The sequence below is a fragment of the Haliotis cracherodii genome, unplaced genomic scaffold (genome assembly GCF_022045235.1).
Source record: "Haliotis cracherodii isolate W230 unplaced genomic scaffold, xgHalCrac1.p SCAF_13, whole genome shotgun sequence".
In the NCBI taxonomy this organism is placed as follows: Eukaryota; Metazoa; Mollusca; class Gastropoda; order Lepetellida; family Haliotidae; genus Haliotis; species Haliotis cracherodii.
In genome coordinates, this window is record NW_027266268.1 from 37,598,747 (window position 1) to 37,620,368 (window position 21,622).

General features: G+C 42.5%; 1 protein-coding gene across 1 annotated transcript in view; it reads right to left on the bottom strand.

The window, feature by feature from the left end:
- LOC139459899 (ras GTPase-activating protein nGAP-like) overlaps positions 1-21,622 on the bottom strand; it is a 288,254-nt gene that overhangs the window by 149,474 nt on the left and 117,158 nt on the right. Inside the window, exon 5 of the mRNA XM_071241619.1 lies at positions 14,115-14,174. Coding sequence (XP_071097720.1) covers positions 14,115-14,174 — 60 coding nt within the window. The remainder of the gene's footprint in view (positions 1-14,114; positions 14,175-21,622) is intronic.

Consider the following 21,622-nt stretch of genomic DNA (forward strand, 5'->3'; position numbering starts at 1 on the left):
ATCCAAATCACACCATCACAGCATGACTTTACCGTTTCAATAGTCGTCTCAAGTGGCTTACTTTCAAATCTCCAGCATCAGGCACTCTCGATTTGTGTGTAACAAGAATAAATTAAACAAGAAAACCATAAAATTAATTCATTAAAACTTGAAAGTCACAGGCACATCTGCTAACCAGCAAGTGGATGCCAAATGACAAACTGGAATCTGCTGGAAATGACTTAATGTTCCATATATTCTCATCACCCTCCAATGTCGCAGGTGTTCTTTTCCTCAGCACGTGGTGTCTTGATGATGATTGTATCCTCAAATATTGAGTCAGTTCCTCAGGTTACGGAAATATTAATGCCAATACACCATAGGCATCAGGTTTAATTTTACATCCACTTCGAATATATACTTCATAAACTTGGATAGATTCTTCATCACAAAACCATCACAAGACTTCGAAGGCCTTCAGTAACACAAAGAAGGTGTCCAAGCACTGCTGAACCAGTCTACCCTCATATCCCTGAACTGTACAGCAAATGTATATCACTTTCAAAACAGCGACTATCAATAACCAAACTGTCACACTGCCTAACTCCCAACAATACGATGTCTTGGAGATATCCACAGTGGTACCCAGCTCATCCCGATCTGCATCTAGATTTTTTTACGCTACACTCTCCATCAGGACCCGTTACAGAATTTTAGATTTTCGCTGGAAATTTCATTAAAAAAGGATTACAATGCAATAGTGTTCACTTTAAGTAGCAACAAGGCAGTTATGTTTGATGGATGAATTCCCTAACATCCGCAACAACACTCGGCAAAATTTATTGTGTTGATCAAAAGTGATAAATTCACCGTCCCATGAACTCTTTAATACACTGAAGCATAGTCAAACACGTTTCAAGCTGTGAAAATTGCTTCCAGATTTTTAGTCTTTCTTTACAAAATGGACATTTCACGGTGCACTGAATCCTAGAAGAGGAGAGGAATTTTCTCGATACAACTTTTGTCTCACTGAAATAGTTTTGTCTCCGACACATCAATACTTCTATTTCACATCCGCTCCCTTGTCGATCCTGATGGATTTACCCTAAAGAAACATCTCTGAAAACTATCCACTTTGAAGATTTACAAATATTTCCCCATCACATGAGGTCTGCACGTATTGCTCACATCAATGCTCTTCCAATCTGATTTATATTCGAAAATTCCACAATCCAGCCTAAAATTATCACATTAAAATGCATTATAGGGTATTAGACGTTACACAATCTTTCATTATATTCCAGAGGAAGTGGCTTATGGACACTTGGCTATCTTTCATCAGCAACTAGTTAGGACATAAGCCTCTAGGAATATCAATGCAGAAAATAGTCTTCTCAATGCAGGCATGAAAATGATCAGAAACGATCCAGTTGTCATATAGCTGATCACAAACTGATCACAGCTACATAATCGCTGAATAAACATTTTTCTGCATGGGGAATAGTCAGGTAGTTTTCATCAGCAGAATTTGAAATTCAAGACTGCCTGATTCTCATTGATGTGTGTAACCACATAGACTGTCCAAGTCACCAGACTGCTGAACTCCGAACAATTTGGTAATTCACTGACGTAATCAGCTCTAGACTTGCTACAAGTCTCTACACCTACAAAAGATTAACATTCTTTGGTGGTCCTCCTGAAAGATTGTTTTCACTTCTTCATTACAATATCTGTTAGGAGACTGTAACCAGTCTAGTTGATCCTCTAAACCACGTTTCCCACTCCTAGTTTGCTACATCACATGTGTTATGAACATCAACACCGTCATCAACGGCGCCAACATCAGCAGTATCTTTGTCACAGCCGCAGGAGAAAGACAAAACTGTGCTAACACAGACAGTCACTGCATCATCAGCGACCGCAACATCAACATCATCTCATCCATAGCTACATGTGGCAGACAGTTGTCCTATACTTCAAACAGCGTATTGTCCGACAGAACAGTGCTGAGAGAATCCTACAGGGCAGACACTTCTGTCCTATAGTTTCAACAGCGTATTGTCCGATAGTCTGAGAGAATTGTCCTATACTTTAGCTGATTAGTGCTGATAGAGTCCTTCAGTTCTGTCCTTTAATTTAAACAGCAAATCGTTCGACAGAACAGTCCTGAGAGAGTACTTCAGTGAAGACAATTGTCCTAAACTTTAAACAGCTTATTCTCCACCTAGCGCTGATAGAGTCCTTCAGTTCTGTCCTTTAGTTTGAACAGCGTACAGTACTTGAAACTCTCTATTGTCTGACAGAACAGTGCTGAGAGTCCTTCAGTGCAGACAGTTCTGTCCTATACATTAAACAGCGTATTCTCCCATAGTGCTGACAGAGTTCTACATAGAAGACAATTTTGTCCTATAGTTTAAACAGTGTATCGTCCGACAGAACAGTCCTGAGGGAGTCCTTCAGTGCAGACAACTGTCCTATACATTAAACAGCGTATTCTCCCATAGTGCTGAGAGAGTTCTACATTGAAGGCAATTTTGTCCTATAGTTTAAACAGTGTATCATTCGACAGAAGAGAGAGTACTTCAGTGCAGACGATTGTCCAATTCTTTAAATAGTGTATTCTCCAATAGTGCTAAGTGAGTTGTTTGGCACAGAAACTTCTGTCCTATATTGAGAGTATTCTCTGATATTGTCCTACAGAGAGTAACACACTACAGACAGCCCTGCACTGCAGACAGACACAGTCCTTTTTTGTCTTGCTCCAAACACAACTGTTGCTAAATAGAGGCCATTCACGAGTCAGAGAATACATAGGTCACATTCAGAAAATAATTTTCAAATAAATTATTCACTTTGTCAAATATGACATATTGATATTTCTCTGTGCACATCTCAGAGTCTTGACACAGACATCTGACTCCTATTCTCCATCAACCTGTTGCAGACATCGGCCTGACAAAAACTTTAAGGACAAAACCACCACCAAGTCATAGTCCTCATAACTCCCACAGAAACTACCAGCTCTCAGTGTCTGTCTCTTACAGGAGTATCAAGCACCTATCAACTGCTCACTGAAAATAATGACAACTTTTCTTCAATAACAACTTCTTTGAAGTAATGTCCGATGATACAAGCACAACTTGAATGTTAGTTACCACGGATGTCTTGTCTGAGAGTGTCCGACTCCAGGCTGCACAGGACTACTATCTCCGACATGGAGGATCTCCTCCCCCAGAACAGCTCAGATATGCAGATTACTGGGTACAGCTCTTCTCCCTGCCTCCCACACCTCTATACACCCCCTGGCACTCTGCCAGAGACTGTACCAGCGACTACTGCAACAGCACCGTGGCACTCACAGCGTTCCATTGATTCACGAGCAAACGGCTTAATTCACCAAACTTTCAGGTCCCACGGCCAAGCCCTTTAATTATCCTCATTTGTTGATTCTCAAAAGTCACAATGACACCAACATAACTTGGATGCCATTTCATGAATTTCCGCAGAAATTCATTCATTGAGCATGTTGACTAAGCCACGGTCAAGCCTTGATCACCCAGACATCAAAAACATAATAGGCATCCCAGGTCGATATCCGATAATTTCATCCGCAACATGACTCATTGATGCTCGAATATAACTGATCCTCGGCCTCTACAACAGTCATTCCAAATTTCAAAAGCACAAAATTGCATATCAGTCGTATATCACAGCCGCAGTTCATCGTGATATGTGTAGGAATCGTGTCTCTTTTATTTGTACACGCAACAGAGATTAGACTGAAATCTGTTACTTGGAAGAGAAGCTTACTTCATCTAGAGTGATGCTCTCATGGACAAGCAGCTATTACCACAATGATGAACAGTATCAAGGATGGTGAGCGTGGATGATGGTAAGAGAGCGATGCAACACTATGACTTGGACCAATCAATATTTAAAGCTGAAACTTTGTCAGAAAACAATCTACTTTTTTGTCATACTATTTTCCTTTAAGTACAGAAATTCAATCCTCATTTGTCAAGTTGTTTTTAAACCAACGAAGGTATCTATTTAACAGAATTTCTCTAAAAATGTTGATATTTATTTTCAAGGGCTCAAAACCCTGTACAATCTATCTTGGAACAAACTAGAAAATGAATTACATCTGCAAAGTCTGTGGGACTAGTCATCAGCCATGGAGTATGTTATGACATATTATATATCAAGGAGGCAGTATGTTATGATACATTATATACCATCAGAGATCCTTGAACTGTCACAGATGATCACAGATCCTTTGACAGTCACAGACCATCACAGATCTTTGGACTTTTACAGTCCATCAGAGATCCTGGGACTGTTACAAATCATCACAGATCCTTGGACTGTTACAGACCATCACAGATCCTTGGACTGTTGCAGATAATCAGAGATCCTTGGACTGTCACAGATCATCAGAGATCTGCGGACTGTGACAAACCATCACAGATCCTTGGACTGTTACAGACCATCACAGAACCTTGGACTGTTGCAGATAACCAGAGATCCTTAGACTGTCACAGATCATCAGAGATCCGTGGACTGTTTACAGACCATCAGAGATCCTGGAACTGTCACAGACCATCAGAGATCCTTGGACTGTCACAGATCATCAGAGATCTGTGGACTGTTTACAGAACATCATAGATCCTGGAACTGTCACGGACCATCATAGATCCTTGGACTGTCACAGAACATCATAGATCCTGGAACTGTCACACACCATCAGAGATCCTTGTACTGTTATAGACCATCATAGATCCTTGGACTGTCACAGACCATCAGATATCCTTGAACTGTTACAAATCATAACAGATCCTTGGACTGTGAAGGACCACCACAGATCCTCGGACTGTCACAGACCATCAGAGATCCTTGGACTGACCATCAGAGATCCTTGGACTGTCACAGACCATCAGAGATCCTTGTACTGTTATAGACCATCATAGATCCTTGGACTGTCACAGACCATCAGATATCCTTGAACTGTTACAAATCATAACAGATCCTTGGACTGTGAAGGACCACCACAGATCCTCGGACTGTCACAGACCATCAGAGATCCTTGGACTGACCATCAGAGATCCTTGGACTGTCACAGACCATCAGAGATCCTTGGACTGACCATCAGAGATCCTTGGACTGTTACAGACCATCTGAGATCCTTGGACTGTTGCAGACCACCACAGAACCTTGGACTGTTGCAGACCACCAGAGATCCTCGGACTGTTACAGACCATCAGAGATCCTTAAACTGTTACAGAACATGAGATCCCAGGACTGTCCCAGACCATTACAGATCCCAGGACTGTCACAGATCATCAGACATATTCAATACTAAGAAAGCTGTGTACTATATGCTCTGTTTTAACATACCCTGTCAACACAATTCATCATGTACATATCATTCCTAATGTTGCCGTTCTCCCCTCACCAGCTGCTGAAAAACAGCCTGACATCACACACCACAATTCTGTTATCCATAAAGCCAATCTTCTGATCTCATCCAATCAAATGAATCAGATATCATCAAATATTTACATTGTTCTACAAGCAGAAATCACTTATACACTTCAATGGCCCAAAAAAGCAAACACCAAAAAAAAACAAGATAAAAATATTCTCAAGCTGAATCAAGGATGCAAGCAGGAATTTATTTTTTTCATAAACGTTCGCCTCAAATCAATAGGAATTCATTCACAGGGCACATGTATAGACAGCAACGCACACTTGATTGCTGAGGAAACTGAATATCCCCAACCACAGCAGTGCTTAGGGAAACATTCTCACTGAGAGATGTTCAATACCAATCTACTGGTAATACTGTGGACTTGTCGAAAACCATCTCACCCATTGAATATTCAGTAGTGAAGACATGCGATGGCCCCAACAGTTGGGATGGAGTACAGTTGGGACGGAGTACAGGTGGGATGCGGTGCAGGCAACTTTCCTTTACTAACATTACTTTCACTGAGTCGATGAATTTTTTTTGTTTTTGACAACCATTTTTTCCAACCTGTAAAATGTTCCATGTAAATGGCAATGACTTTCACACAGGGATGGAATAAACAGTCGTAATTACCGGCATCCCAACCTGCCCAGGGAATGTGCAGTGTCAGACTGTATGTGTACAAAGAGCTTCCAGCATGCAAACCACACACACAAACTACACTCAGTTTTTAAGTGTCATCTCTTCTCCTACTAACGGGGCAGTCGGGTAGCCTAGTGTTTAAAGCGTTCGCTCGTCCCGCCAAAGACCCGGGTTCGAATCCCGACATGGGTACAATGTGTGAAGCCCATTTCTGGTGTCCCCTGCCGTGATATTGCTGGAATATTGCTAAAAGCGTCGTAAAACCAAATTCACTCACTCACTCACTCTCCTACTCACAATGTGCATCAACCAAGGTAATTGGTATCTGAAACATTCATATAACCAACATTAACTATCAGGCAAGGTGAAGCTCCATGGCCAAGTGGACAATGCATTCCCCCATCATCAAGAAGGAAATATGAAAGATACTACTACGGCTGGGTGGGGAACTCGGGTACTTGGGCCAAGTGGACAATGCGTTCTCCGATCATCAAGAAGGAGATATGAAAGATACTACCAGGGCTGGGTGGGGAACTCGGGTACTTGGGCAAAGTGGACAATGCGTTCCCCCATCATCAAGAAGGAGCTATGAAAGATACTACCAGGGCTGTGGCGGGGAACTCGGGTACTTGGGCCAAGGGGACAATGCATTCCCCCATCATCAAGAAGGAGATATGAAAGATACTACAAGGGCTGGGACGGGGAACTCGGGTACTTGGGCCAAGGGGACAATACATTCTCCGATCATCAAGAAGGAGATATGAAAGATACCACGGCTGGGACGGGGAACTCGGGTACTTGGGCCAAGGGGACAATGCGTTCTCCGATCATCAAGAAGGAGATATGAAAGATACTACAAGGGCTGGGACGGGGAACTCGGGTACTTGGGCCAAGGGGACAATGCGTTCTCCGATCATCAAGAAGGAGATATGAAAGATACCACGGCTGGGACGGGGAACTCGGGTACTTGGGCCAAGGGGACAATGCGTTCCCACATCATCAAGAAGAAGATATGAAAGATACCACGGCTGGGACGGGGAACTCGGGTACTTGGGCCAAGGGGACAATACATTCTCCGATCATCAAGAAGGAGATATGAAAGATACCACGGCTGGGACGGGGAACTCGGGTACTTGGGCCAAGGGGACAATACATTCTCCGATCATCAAGAAGGAGATATGAAAGATACCACGGCTGGGACGGGGAACTCGGGTACTTGGGCCAAGGGGACAATGCGTTCTCCGATCATCAAGAAGGAGATATGAAAGATACCACGGCTGGGACGGGGAACTCGGGTACTTGGGCCAAGTGGACAATGCGTTCTCCGATCATCAAGAAGAAGATATGAAAGATACCACGGCTGGGACGGGGAACTCGGGTACTTGGGCCAAGTGGACAATGCGTTCTCCGATCATCAAGAAGGAGATATGAAAGATACTACCAGGGCTGTGGTGGGGAACTGGGGTACTTGGGTCAAGTGGACAATGCGTTTCCCCATCATCAAGAAGGAGATATGAAAGATACTACCAGGGCCGTGGCGGGAACTCGGGTACTTGGGTCAAGTGGACAATGCGTTCCCCCATCATCAAGAAGGAGATATGAAAGATATTACCAGGCCTGGGCGGGGAACTCGGGTACTTGGGCCAAGTGGACAATGCTTTCCCCCATCATCAAGAAGGAGATATGAAAGATACTACAAGGGCTGGGACGGGGAACTCGGGTACTTAGGTCAAGGGGACAATGCGTTCTCCGATCATCAAGAAGGAGATATGAAAGATAATACAAGGGCTGGGACGGGGAACTGGGGTACTTGGGTCAAGTGGACAATGCGTTCCCCCATCATCAAGAAGATATGAAAGATACTACTAGGGCTGGGTGGGGAACTCGGGTACTTGGGTCAAGGGGACAATGCGTTCTCCGATCATCAAGAAGGAGATATGAAAGATACTACAAGGGCTGGGACGGGGAACTGGGGTACTTGGGTCAAGTGGACAATGCGTTCCCCCATCATCAAGAAGATATGAAAGATACTACCAGGGCTGTGGCTGGAACTCGGGTACTTGGGTCAAAGGGACAATGCATTCCCCCATCATCAAGAAGGAGATATGAAAGATACCATGGCTGGGACGGGGAACTCGGATACTTGGGTCAAGTGGACAATGCGTTCCCCCATCATCAAGAAGGAGATATGAAAGATACTACCAGGGCTGTGGCGGGAACTCGGGTACTTGGGTCAAGTGGACAATACATTCCCCCATCATCAAGAAGAAGATATGAAAGATACCACGGCTGGGACGGGGAACTCGGGTACTTGGTCCAAGTGGACAATGCGTTCCCCCATCATCAAGAAGAAGATATGAAAGATACCACGGCTGGGACGGGGAACTCGGGTACTTGGGCCAAGTGGACAATGCGTTCCCCCATCATCAAGAAGAAGATATGAAAGATACCACGGCTGGGACGGGGAACTCGGGTACTTGGGCCAAGTGGACAATGCGTTCCCCCATCATCAAGAAGGAGATATGAAAGATACTACAGTGATCCCTCGCTATTGGGCTCTTCGATAAAGCACTACCTCGGTTACTACGCGCGGTATCGCATGGCTCCCAAAATTTATGAACACTTTTAATACTGAGAGTTTTACACAGCCGTGATTGTATTGTTGTTCGTTGTTCATTTGCACATAACGCTTCTCATTGCATAATCAACCGTTTATCGCTGAATGGAGTTCTAAAAATCTGTTTGCAAAACATCCGCGACAAGTCCCGGAAATATGATTGTTCTACTAGTTAACTTTTCACACTATACATCCTTTGATCTTAGAAGTGCACGCATGCAATAAAAGGGAACCACATGCGAAGTTTATTTTCTTAAATAGTGGGCAATCCAATTTGAGGCGACACTGTCAACTCACATGTAGTTGCTGTCACAACACGGCGGCCATTTCTTTTGATTCGGATCAAGTAACCGTATCAAACCAATTAATCTGGCTTGAATGTGCATCTATATTTGCATGAATGTGTATGAATGCGCGTAGTGCTGGTCAAAACTCTCGTTTTCCGTATTTTAAGCAACATGACCAATCAATGCCACTGAATCACTCTGTACCTGTGTAATGAATTGTGATTGGCTCTTCACTCATAGCGTCTGTTACTACCATTATCGATCGATATTTTCATGTAAGTAGACTACATTCACATTGAATGTGACAGTTAAGGCTTGTAAATAATAACAAACGGCGAAAACATAATGAATATATATTTTTACACTATGAATGGTAAACAACTTGTATCATTGCAATGTGCGAGACAAGGCGAAGATCTTGAGATTGGCCGAGTGCGCTCCCCTGCCTCGGCCTCGGTTAAACGGCTCATCGTCTATAACGCCCACCAATTATTTGGACCCCATTGGTAGCGTTGTAGCGAGGGACCACTGTACTACAGCTGGGCCCGGAAACTCGGGTACTTGGGTCAAGTGGGTCCTGAATAGAAACGGGTATCCACACAGTACCACCCGGACCCATGGTTAGTCACGTGATAAACTGTTTAATGATAATAACAATAAAACTCCATGGTTATGCCAAGTGGGTAATGTTTCCATTTCTTTCTGACTTAAAATCATGCACCCATTCCTTCAGACATATCTATGTTTGAGTAAAGATAAAGCTTCAGTCAACTTCAGTGTATGCATTCTCAGTTCATTCTAAACATGCATCTAAATAATTTTTGCCAAGGCTCCAGTAAAAACATTCCAAATTGCCCATTTTGTATCAGCTTGAGACCTGCAGCGAGTACCCGGGTAGGGAGGGTGACAGGGGATCTGCTACCCTGGTAGTAGTAGACTCCGCCCTTACACCACAGCACTAGCTGTCCATCAATCACATCATAGGACTGTAACATTCAGTTCTCGCAAGCCCAAAGTAATTCAAGATGTCCAAGATGTCCAACATGCAATATTTATCAGAAATCAACCAATGTGGTCGTCAGGTTACATTTCTCTCATTAAAAATATCTGAATATGCAAACATCCCGAAACCTTTTCTCCATCCCCAGCCTCCACGGGCAGCTTCAGGGACATCCAGAGAACAACCTCACCCAAGGTCACAATACATATGGAAAAGCAAAGGGAACATTTCCACAAATCTCACAGTCTAAAAGTTGAGGAATTCCATTACGAAAAGCAATCAAAACTTACTTGGTAATTGACAAGGCAAGTTCACATGAGCTGCTTCGTAATAAAATTGATTTTTAGCCGAATACCACCTTAGCATGGAAATTGAACACAAAATAATTCTTGCACAGCCTAAACACTTAATTACCCTTGTGTATTAGAACCAATACCATACATGCTCCAAAATTTTGAATACAACAAATAATTTCAATAAAATTCAATCACCTCCATGAAAGTGAGACAACTTGTTCCTAAATATAGTCTTCTGTAAAACTAGATATAATTTGTCTTAATGTTTTGCTTACTGAATGTTTTGTTTAATTTATAGTGTCAGTGTTTGATAAAAGAGGAAAATTAAACCTCAAAAACATACTTTTTTCTGTCAGTTCTAGTCAGTCTGGTCTTTCTGAATTTTTTCATGCTCAAAAAGAGAAAATCTCTCCTTTAAAAAAACCATTTTATTCCCGATTTGTACAGATTTCGTTGGCAGATATTAAACCCAGGTAACATTTATTTTAAATGTTCTTCTTCAACCTTGTGCTAAACTTGTAATGAAACAAAGTGTGCACATGCACTTTCTGATGGGGTAGTCAAATAAAAACATGAAAATATGGCAGTAAAAAACATTTTTAAAAACTTCTCACCGGGATCAAAACTTTTTGATACATCCATGGTTATATCAGTACCTGATGAGGTCATAACACCACCTGAGGTGCCACTGGTCACATGTTTAAAGAGAATACCTCGCGCACGCACGCACGCACACACGCACGCAGTGTTTTGCTTGTCTGTGTGTTTTGCTTGTCTGTGTGTTTTATCAGCCCTAATGTCACTCTCCCTAAGACATGTACCACTGTAGTGGCGATCTCAAAACTTGACTAATCGTTATACTATTCTAACCCCGCTTCCTACAGAAACCTGACAACAAAATGAATACAAATTATATATATGATCACTCAACATCCAAGAGCATGACATTATCAGGTAAGACATTTGTCTTCTATAATTACTCTGTCTGTTTGAGAAATGTTCAGCTTTGATGTAACAAACTACTTGTATCACTTCATAAATAGCAATCTTCTGGACATACATGTAATAAAACGTATCCTAATAGTCTATTGTGCAAACATCTGCACAAAAACACCCTTATCTCCAAACATCCTAATGTGTTTTCAAGAAATAATTCCATCTCAAAACATAAACTTTATTGCATTTCTTGCAATATCAATACATTTCATATTCCCTAATGTCCACTGAAGACAGTAAATATTGCGACTATATGAAACATGACAATCGTCAATCAGTTACATAAACTCAATACCACATCACTAAACGCTCAAAACATAAGAAAGATATGGAATTTTGATTGTAATATTGTTGGACATCTGTAAGCTTGACGGCACTAGCGCCTATCTCTAGCCACACAGCTGGCTGCATATTGCTATGAATATGGAAACTGGCCCCCACTTGACATTCACATATATTCTCATGATGGCTATCTAGTGTCACAGGGGCTGTATGGCATCGGATACACTACAGGCATTTACAGACTGTGCAGTAGTCATTCAAGGTCATCAGGCAACTTCTTATTCATGGTACTGTTATTCATATAAACTGCCTACTTTTCAAAGTAGACACAATTTATGGATAACAACTTCTTTAATACTGTAAAGGCAACGTTTCGGTATAGATCCTTACACTGTTGTCAAGCAAGACGAGTATTTTCACTCCAAAAAGTATTTTCTTTCAAGAGTAGATTGAAATGAGATTAATAGGAAATATCCAACCGTAATTCCACATTCTAGTACAGAAGTTATTTGTGGTTCAAATTCCATATACTTCACCACTATAAAATAATAACCAGAACCATCAAGACTTAACAAACACATGTAGCTTTTTCAAGATTTTCAAGCGCGATTAAAGATGTTGGACTTTTAAAGAATAACCTATCCTGGTAAGAATCTCACACACATATAAAACACTGAAAGTGTGCCTATGAGACGATGGTCAGAGCACTCCTGTGATGATGATGAACAACCATGTGCAAGATGGAGTCTGTCACACAGACCTAGCCTTGCTCCAAGGCTGTACTGAAAGATAAGTCCATGGATGTGTCATAATTCTATCCTCCCATATAGGCAAGTCTAGACGTGTGGACTGTACATTCTCTTGTTCAACTTGTTCTTATTGTTTATATAATCTAGATATTATGACTTACTGAATAATAATTGCCTTAGAGACTTGTGCAAGTCTAATAAAGACCTTGCAACAATAAATATAAGAAAAATGCCAAAGAAGTCTATAAAAGTTTGGCAAGTCTAGATTCTTTAAGTTGCTGAAAATGAAAATAGTCTCTGGAGTCATAACTATATTAAAATATTTAATTAAAAATACATTATTTTGATACTAATATACCAAATGACAGTATACATACTACTCAAAAGAAGTAAAAGAACAACCAATTTGTTAACAGCCATGACAACTGTAGTCACGTGATAAAATCGGGAGAAAGTTGTGTTTTCTTTTACTTCTTTTCAGGAGCAAAAAAGTTAATTTATAGACGAGGGTCATGACAGAAATCTGCACTGATGAGACACAAGAGGGGATACATCAGTTGGTGAAAAGTTGTGACACATTGGAAATATTTTCCCGGGGCAGATTCTGCGTGGAATCTCATCACCACCTGTTGAGGTACTAGTCCGGGGAAGCAATGGCAAGCTGATGTGCATGGTGGTAATCCCATTCAAAGAACTTACCTTTCAACAAGACAATATAATAGATGAGATGAAATGGGGTTTAACATCGCGTCCAAGATTATTGCACTTATATAGCGACGTGCATGTACGTGTGTGTGTGTGTGTGTGTGTGTGTGTGTGTGTGTGTGTGTGTGTGTGTGTGTGTGTGTGTGTGTGTGTGTGTGTGTGTGTGTGTGTGTGTGTGTGTGTGTGTGTGTGTGTGTGTGTGTGTGTGTGTGTGTGTGTGTGTGTGTGGCTGCTTGTACTAGTCCGGACTGATGCCGATTTATAGTGCTAGCCCACTGAGATACCATGCCGCAGTTTAACATGAATACCCCACTCAGACACAGTATACTGACTCCGAGCCGACCAGTCCTTGTTTTAGCCCCTTAATGCCGAGCGCCAGACAGGGTAACAAAAAGTATGATCTTTTAACGTCTTTTGGTATGGCGCGGCCGGGGCAGACGCTCTACCACTAGACAATATAAAGTGTTGACAACCACATGGTACAGACACTGATGTGACAAACTCTTCCCTTTCCTAAAAGTGTTGAAAGATCAATCTTTAAACAAAAGTGGTTCTACCAAAGAATTCAATATGTGCCATGTGACTTCAATATGTGCCATGTGACTTCAATATGTGCCATGTGACTTCAATATGTGCCAATATGTGCCATGTGACTTCAATATGTGCCAATGTGTCATGTGACTTCAATATGTGCCATGTGACTTCAATATGTGCCATATGACTTCAATATGTGCCATGTGACTTCAATATGTGCCATGTGACTTCAATATGTGCCATGTGACTTCAATATGTGCCATATGACTTCAATATGTGCCATGTGACTTCAATATGTGCCATGTGACTTCAATATGTGCCATGTGACTGCAATATGTGCTATATGACTTGAATTGCTTGATGACATCATTGTATTTCTGTTGACATTCGGGATTTCTTATACCTGGTTTAGCACAAAAAACGTTTCTCCAGTATATCAAAGACTTTGATTGTAACTCTCAGACAACAGTGTCATGCAAGTCACCGTTCTAGCACCATGTGGTCATCACAGTACAAACACTAAACACTGCAATGCATTATGGGTAAATTGTTGTACTTACTGAAGATCTTGCGAAAGAAGTGACCCCTTCCTGGTTCAAAATCCAAACTTCGACTCAGATCTGAAAATGAACACATTTCATCTTAATTGATTCATAACAAGGCCAAACCAATAAAGGTTGAATGTGGTTCTGATAAATATACCTTAATGTCAAGGTTACTAAGCAGGTCACCATAAGAGGTGACATGTTTGTTTGTTGTCCTTGCCAGACATTTTCCAGCTGTAACACAAAGTCCTGCAAATAATCAACTTCAGGCCTGACAAACCGATGGTCGATATACTTAGTAACATCCAACAGTCAGGGTACAATGACACGGAGTCAACTAAGTCAACCAAGTCACTTACAACAAACAGGGTGCTGGGGACCTATTCTAACCTGGCTACACACAGGGTGCTGGGGACTTATTCTAACCTGGCTCCACACAGGGTGCTGGGAACTTATTCTAGCCTGGCTCCACACAGGGTGCTGGGGACCTATTCTAGCCTGGCTCCACACAGGGTGCTGGGGACCTATTGTAACCTGGCTACACACAGGGTGCTGGGGACCTATTCTAACCTGGCTCCACACAGGGTGCTGGGGACTTATTCTAGCCTGGCTACACACAGGGTGCTGGGGACTTATTCTAGCCTGGCTCCACACAGGGTGCTGGGGACCTATTGTAACCTGGCTCCACACAGGGTGCTGGGGACTTATTCTAACCTGGCTACACACAGGGTGCTGGGGACTTATTCTAGCCTGGCTCCACACAGGGTGCTGGGGACCTATTCTAACCTGGCTACACACAGGGTGCTGGGTACCTATTCTAACCTGGCTACACACAGGGTGCTGGGGACCTATTCTAACCTGGCTCCACACAGGGTGCTGGGGACTTATTCTAGCCTGGCTCCACACAGGGTGCTAAGGACCTATTCTAGCCTGGCTCCACACAGGGTGCTGGGGATCTATTCTAACCTGGCTACACACAGGGTGCTGGGGACCTATTCTAGCCTGGCTACACACAGGGTGCTGGGGACCTATTCTAACCTGGCTACACACAGGGTGCTGGGGACCTATTCTAACCTGGCTACACACAGGGTGCTGGGGACCTATTCTAACCTGGCTCCACACAGGGTGCTGGGGACTTATTCTAGCCTGGCTCCACACAGGGTGCTAAGGACCTATTCTAGCCTGGCTCCACACAGGGTGCTGGGGATCTATTCTAACCTGGCTACACACAGGGTGCTGGGGACCTATTCTAGCCTGGCTACACACAGGGTGCTGGGGACTTATTCTAGCCTGGCTCCACACAGGGTGCTGGGGACTTATTCTAGCCTGGCTCCACACAGGGTGCTGGGGACCTTTTCTAACCGGGCTCCCACAGACTGCTGGGGACCTATTCTAACCTGGCTCCCACTGAATGCTTGGGACCTATTCTAAACTGGTTACACACAGGGTGCTGGGACCTTTTCTAACCTGGCTCCACACAGGGTGCTGGGGACCTATTCTAGCCTGGCTCAACACAAGGTGCCAGGGACCTATTCTAACCTGGCTCCACACAGAGTGCTGGGAACCTATTCTAACCTGGCTCCACACAAGGTGCTGGGGACCTATTCTAAACTGGCTCCACACAGGGTGCTGGGGGCCTATTCTAACTTGGCTCCACACAGGGTGCAGGGGACCTATTCTAACTTGGCTCCACACAGGGGGTTGGGGACCCGTTCTTAACTGGCTACACACAGGGTGCTGGGACCTATTCTAACCTGGCTCCACCCAGGGTGCTGGGAACCTATTCTAACCTGGCTCCCACTGAGTGTTGGGGACCTATTTTAACCTGGCTCCACACAGGGTGCAGGGGACCTGTTCTAACCTGGCTCCCACTGAGTGCTGGGGACCTACTCTAAACTGGCTCCACACAGGGTGCTGGGGACCTATTCTAACCTGGTTCCACACAAGGTGCCGGGGACCTATTCTAACCTGGCTCCACACAAGGTGCTGGGGACCTATTCTAAACTGGCTCCACACAGAGTGCTGGGAACCTATTCTAACTTGGCTCCACACAGGGTGCTTCGGACCTATTCTAACCTGGCTCCACACAGGGTGCAGGGGACCTATTCTTACTTGGCTCCACACAGGGGGTTGGGGACCCGTTCTAAACTGGCTCCACACAGGGTGTTGGGGACCTATTCTAAACTGGCTCCACACAGGGTGCTGGGAACCTATTCTAAACTGGCTCCACACAGGGTGCTGGGGACCTACTCTAAACTGGCTCCTACTGAGTGCTGGGGACCTATTCTAACCTGGCCCCCACTGAGTGCTGGGGACCTATTCTAACCAGGCTCCCACAGGGTGCTGGGGACCTATTCTAACCTGGCTCTACAAGGGTTTCCACGGATGTCAACAGATTCAGGAATTCACAAATCGAAGGCCATTGTGACCATGTATCTTTTAGAGCAAATCATGAAAACATTTCACTATGTATGATCAATAAGTTGACAAGAATATACATCTGGCAAAATACTGAATAATGAAGTTCGTATCCTCAGAGACTTCCATGCTGTGGCTTCCCGCCATGTTTACCCGAAACAAACTCCCTGAACTCTTTGCTCCTCCGACCATACATTGATTCTTAATGAAGTGGAAAAATGAAGGTCACAAAACCACTCATTCGTAGCACCACTTCAGAGATCTGTTAGGAAACCACTACTTTTCACAAATCACCAATAAAATGCCTTTTCAAGAGCCAATGCTTTGCAGGCCCTAAATCTCCAGTCTGAAAGACTGTGGCAAGAGAGAAGTCGCGCTTGCATGACTCTCAACCGACAGTTGCGGGATAGATTACTATCTCGTATCATACAAGGACTCGTGGCTGGAGAAGCTTGATAGCTTCATAGTGAACAATAGGAATGTTTGTAACAGCTGTAAACAGATTTCCATGGCTGAATACTTTGATGTTGAAGTATCAACATGCCTGTCAAAACACGGCAATCGCCTGAGGCGATTAATCTACATAACTGTTGTTCCATCAATAACAATAAACATCAGCTCCTCCGAGGTTACCTGTCTTATTTGCAACAACAGGTCATGTCAAAATTGGATTCGATCATTATTTATTAAGAAAGGAAGGGAGTAGTCTTGAGAAATGTTTGTTTCTTGTCCTTGCTCTTGTTCTTTCCCCACACAATCATTTGCTGCAAATGGTAAGACAGGTGCCCTCTTCTAAGGTCGAATTTCAATGTGAAATGTTTTGCATACATTATTATTATTCATTTATTACCTATAATAATAAAATACCGTACTGAGACAATAAATTCCCTTTATTATTGTGGCTTAACAACATCAATTTCTTTCGAAATTCAATGTTAAACTCAACATACCTTATTCTGAGTGTGGGTGAATGGGTGAGTGAGTGAGTGAGTGAGTGGGAAGTGAGTGAGTGAGTGAGTGAGTGTGTGTGTGTGTGTGTGTGTGTGTGTGTGTGTGTGTGAGTGAGTGAGTGAGTGAGTGAGTGAGTGAGTGAGTGAGTGAGCGAGCGAGTGAGGTAAATATTTATCCCCAAATCTGCAGCACATGTCAGAAAACATTCCCACACCACACCCTGAAATACATATGGCACCCAGCAGCACAATGTCCAGGATAAAAGTTTATATTTGCCTCCCTCCCCTCACCTGAGCGTATTTATATCACCTGAACGTGACGAGCCTACCTGTGCACACAATGCAGCGGACAGACAGGTAGAATGACATGATGTGTACAACGAGCCACTAATTACCTACACCTATTGTTCCCACAGAATAAACACAACCACTTTAACCTGCACCAACACAAACTTTCAGGAAAATAACACAAGTCAGTCTGTATTATATGAGTGTCTGATTACTAGCCAATCACAATACATGATTCTCCTGTGTACACTTATATGCAGTAAGAACCTCTGTCTAAATCTCCACCAAAAAAATCAAGTTCATATAATGTCAATGCCAATTTAGATCACACCCTCCTTGGCAATCTCACTAAATGGCCTGGCCAGCCCGTGTGCGAAATATGCTTAATGTCAGAAAGGGCACGTTAAATCTCCAATTGTAAGTAAGCTGTTGTTCGACACATCTTGACCTATGACTTAGTAAGTTCAAAAATATAATGTATGGCCGAGATACTTTATATTTACTTGTCACCTACATTCCTGCATCTGACTTCAAGCCAACGACTTTGTTTATGACAGCAATTCAACTTAAAGACAAAACATACACAACAATGTCAGAACCTAAATCACAATAGCACACTCACCAGTGTTCCCTTCCTGACAAAGCCATGTTTTAAGTCCTTCTCTCCTTGCACAGGTAACCTGTTACCTGTGTGTCTAACAAAGCTGACCTACCTGACACTGCCCCAGTCCCTGATTCCCGCAACTTCCATCACCTGCTATCACCCTGGTGTTTTCTTACCCTGGTCCCAGGACATAGCTAAAGGGAGGCAACTCTAACTGACTATCTGACCAGGTACAGCAGCCAGCCTGTGTCTAACCTGTCAGGTAGGGACAGACTTTATTTCTTGGCTTACAGAATGTTTTATGAATAATCACAAGGTGGGAGAAAAACAATTAAAATAAAAAAACATTTCAGATTTTGTATTTGTTCATCGAGAAGTTATTTGATTATGTTGGATTGTGTTAAGAATGAAATGACATATCAGCCCAATTTGTCACTGTTGGTCAGTTCAACAGAAGTAGCACACACAGGTTTTCATATATTTTACTCTGTGTCTGCATCAGTGAGTGAGTGAGTTGGGTTTAATGCCGCTTTTAACAGTATTCCAGTTATATCACGGCATGTCAGCTTAATGTGGGAGGAAAGCCCGAAGTGATGCAGATCTCATACATTTACTACTTCGGTGAAACCCACGAGCACGGGTATGGTGCTGACAAACCTATTAAACATAATCGGAGCGAACCGGGATTCGAACCCACAATGATAGGTTTCTGGCGTGCCCAAGGGATGCAACTCTGCACAGCGAATCGCGGCGCCTTAGACGACTGGGCCACCCGTGCCCCCCGCGCGTCTGCATCAAGATATGAGGACACCTCCATAGAAAGTCTGATGAACCTTGAGCAAACGTTGATCCAATCAAAATGAGGTAGTTCTTGAGCTAATCAGATGCTTCTTTCTGAAACAATTTGGCTCAAATTTTTACCTCCTCAATTATGAAATTTTGATCTCTGACAAAGAAAATCACTATAGAACATGAATATACCCTCGACTGTAACCGTGGGGTGTAGATGTCATGGTGTTCACAGACGATGTATAAAATATCCACAACAAATTGAATCACATTCAGATTTCCTTGATTGTACTTGTTTTCAAGACACAGAAATCAGATGTACCTTCCTAAATACTCTGATCCCTGGTTCCAAGAAATTAGAAGTCTCGATGCTGATTGGCTGATTAGAAAGTTCACCTGACGCGACCTCCTATACAGGTGTCCTCAGATCTTCACCCAGAGAGGAAATGTATCAGAGTAAAATATGGGATTTTAATGAGATTGCCCTCCCACTGCGACAGCATGAGGCAGGATCCCGTTTCTCCAACTACGGCTACTCCCAGGGATGACTTACAGTGATAGCGTTATTGTCGGCACCGTACCGTGCAGATTTATCTCAAGTAACAGTAACAGAACTTTTTATTCAACTATAACCGCGGAACATACCGTATTCGACATAATAAGCGCCCGGGGCGCTCTCAAAATTAGAAATAGGGGGCTCTTATTAGAATATTATTTTGGTGAAAAAAATCATAGTTGAGAGATAAATTTTGTTGTTTATGCTGACAGTCTGACATGTTTATGTAAGACAGATATTTTTTCCAGATTTTAATTGACCATAAATAAGGGTGCATATAACAAACGTGTGCGTATTATACCGAATAAATAAGTCTTGTGTACATTGATCAATCGGAAGGGATGCAAATTGGGCTTGTTCACTAGCCAATATATCAGCAAATATCGCCGTGGGCGCTTATTACATCGAATACGGTAATTACCGAAATACATTTGTTTTGTTAAGTCGATGTAGTGACAAAGTTTTGATATTTCATCATTGAATGATCAGTACAGTGTTATGTAGTTGCATTCATTAAAGAAAGGCCTACACAGAATATTACTGTAAAGAAGGCCAGAGTTGCTATTTTTTCAAGTTTACAGATTTTAAGCCCAAGATTTCTGGTCGGAAAGTAGGTAAAAATAATTTTTTAAATTAAATTAAATTCTCAAATATATATATTTATTTTCTTAAAATATTACATAGACAGAAAATACAAAAGCAGAGGTGGGAGAAAAGCGATTTGTTTTAAATTGTTGCACCTTTTTTTAATTATAGTATTTCAAATAATTTTTTTATATTGATGGTGACAGTTCAAATAGTTCATATATGAGTTTTATAACTTTTCTTACCAGCAGAATAATAAAAAGCTTTTCATTTTTTCATTCACATTTCATCAGATATGTAAACCATGGGTTTTTTTAAGTTTGATTAACATTGTTAGACATCTCATAGTATTCACATTGTAAATGGGAGAAAGTGAGGAAAGTCTTTCACTCGTATTGGTTGCCATGGTACTAGTGTGCTTGGTTACATGTTCTTGTTTCCATAAGTTTATTCAGTACTGTTTTATTGGCAGTTTTACAAATTGGTAAAAAAAAGTAAAGACAAGATATTTTTTTAGGGATGACAACTTCTTTATTCTATTATGATGCGACATCCTAGATCCTAATACCATTGTCAAGCAAGAGTGAAGTAAGACAGTGCCGTAAGTATATTTAGACAGTAAATGATTTTATTGTACATTCTAGGCCTGAGTCCCACCATCTTACTATCAGGTGTTCCTCAGATTGAGATCAGTGGCTGGTAAAGTAAGCAACAGGTAGATGTAGGTTATAAACAGTTGGAGAGAACCTAATCAGATACAGCGGATTGATAATTGGAATGGATTCAGAACGGAAAGAGTTTAGCAGTTACAATCTGAAGATACTCAAGCTATTCTAGATTCTTTCATGGCAATACTGCTTCACAGTGTCGGGGCAGCAGCTGGTAAATCAGCTGAAGTTTTCCATCATGCTGGCTCTCTCTTCCAATCAGGACCTGGAGTACCGACTCGGCAAGAAGTGCCACTATGGCTTGCACGAGAATCTATCAAAGCCAAAGCTAATAAGTATATTTGTCTAAATCAGTTTCACTGTATACTTTAAACAGGATTTGGTTGGTTTGTTGTTTAACGTCCCACTCAGCAATATTCCAGCTATATGACGGCGGTCTGTTGATATAATCGAGTCTGGACCAGGCCATCCCGTGATTGACATAATGAGCATCTATCCACACAATTGGGATACGATAGCATGCATCAACCAAGTCAGCGAGCCTGACCACCCGATCCCGTTAGTCGCCTCTTACAACAAGCACAGTCGCCTTTTATGACAAGCATGGGTTGCTGAAGACCTATTCTGTCCTGGATCTTCACTGGTCCCTTAAACAGGAAAGTTGC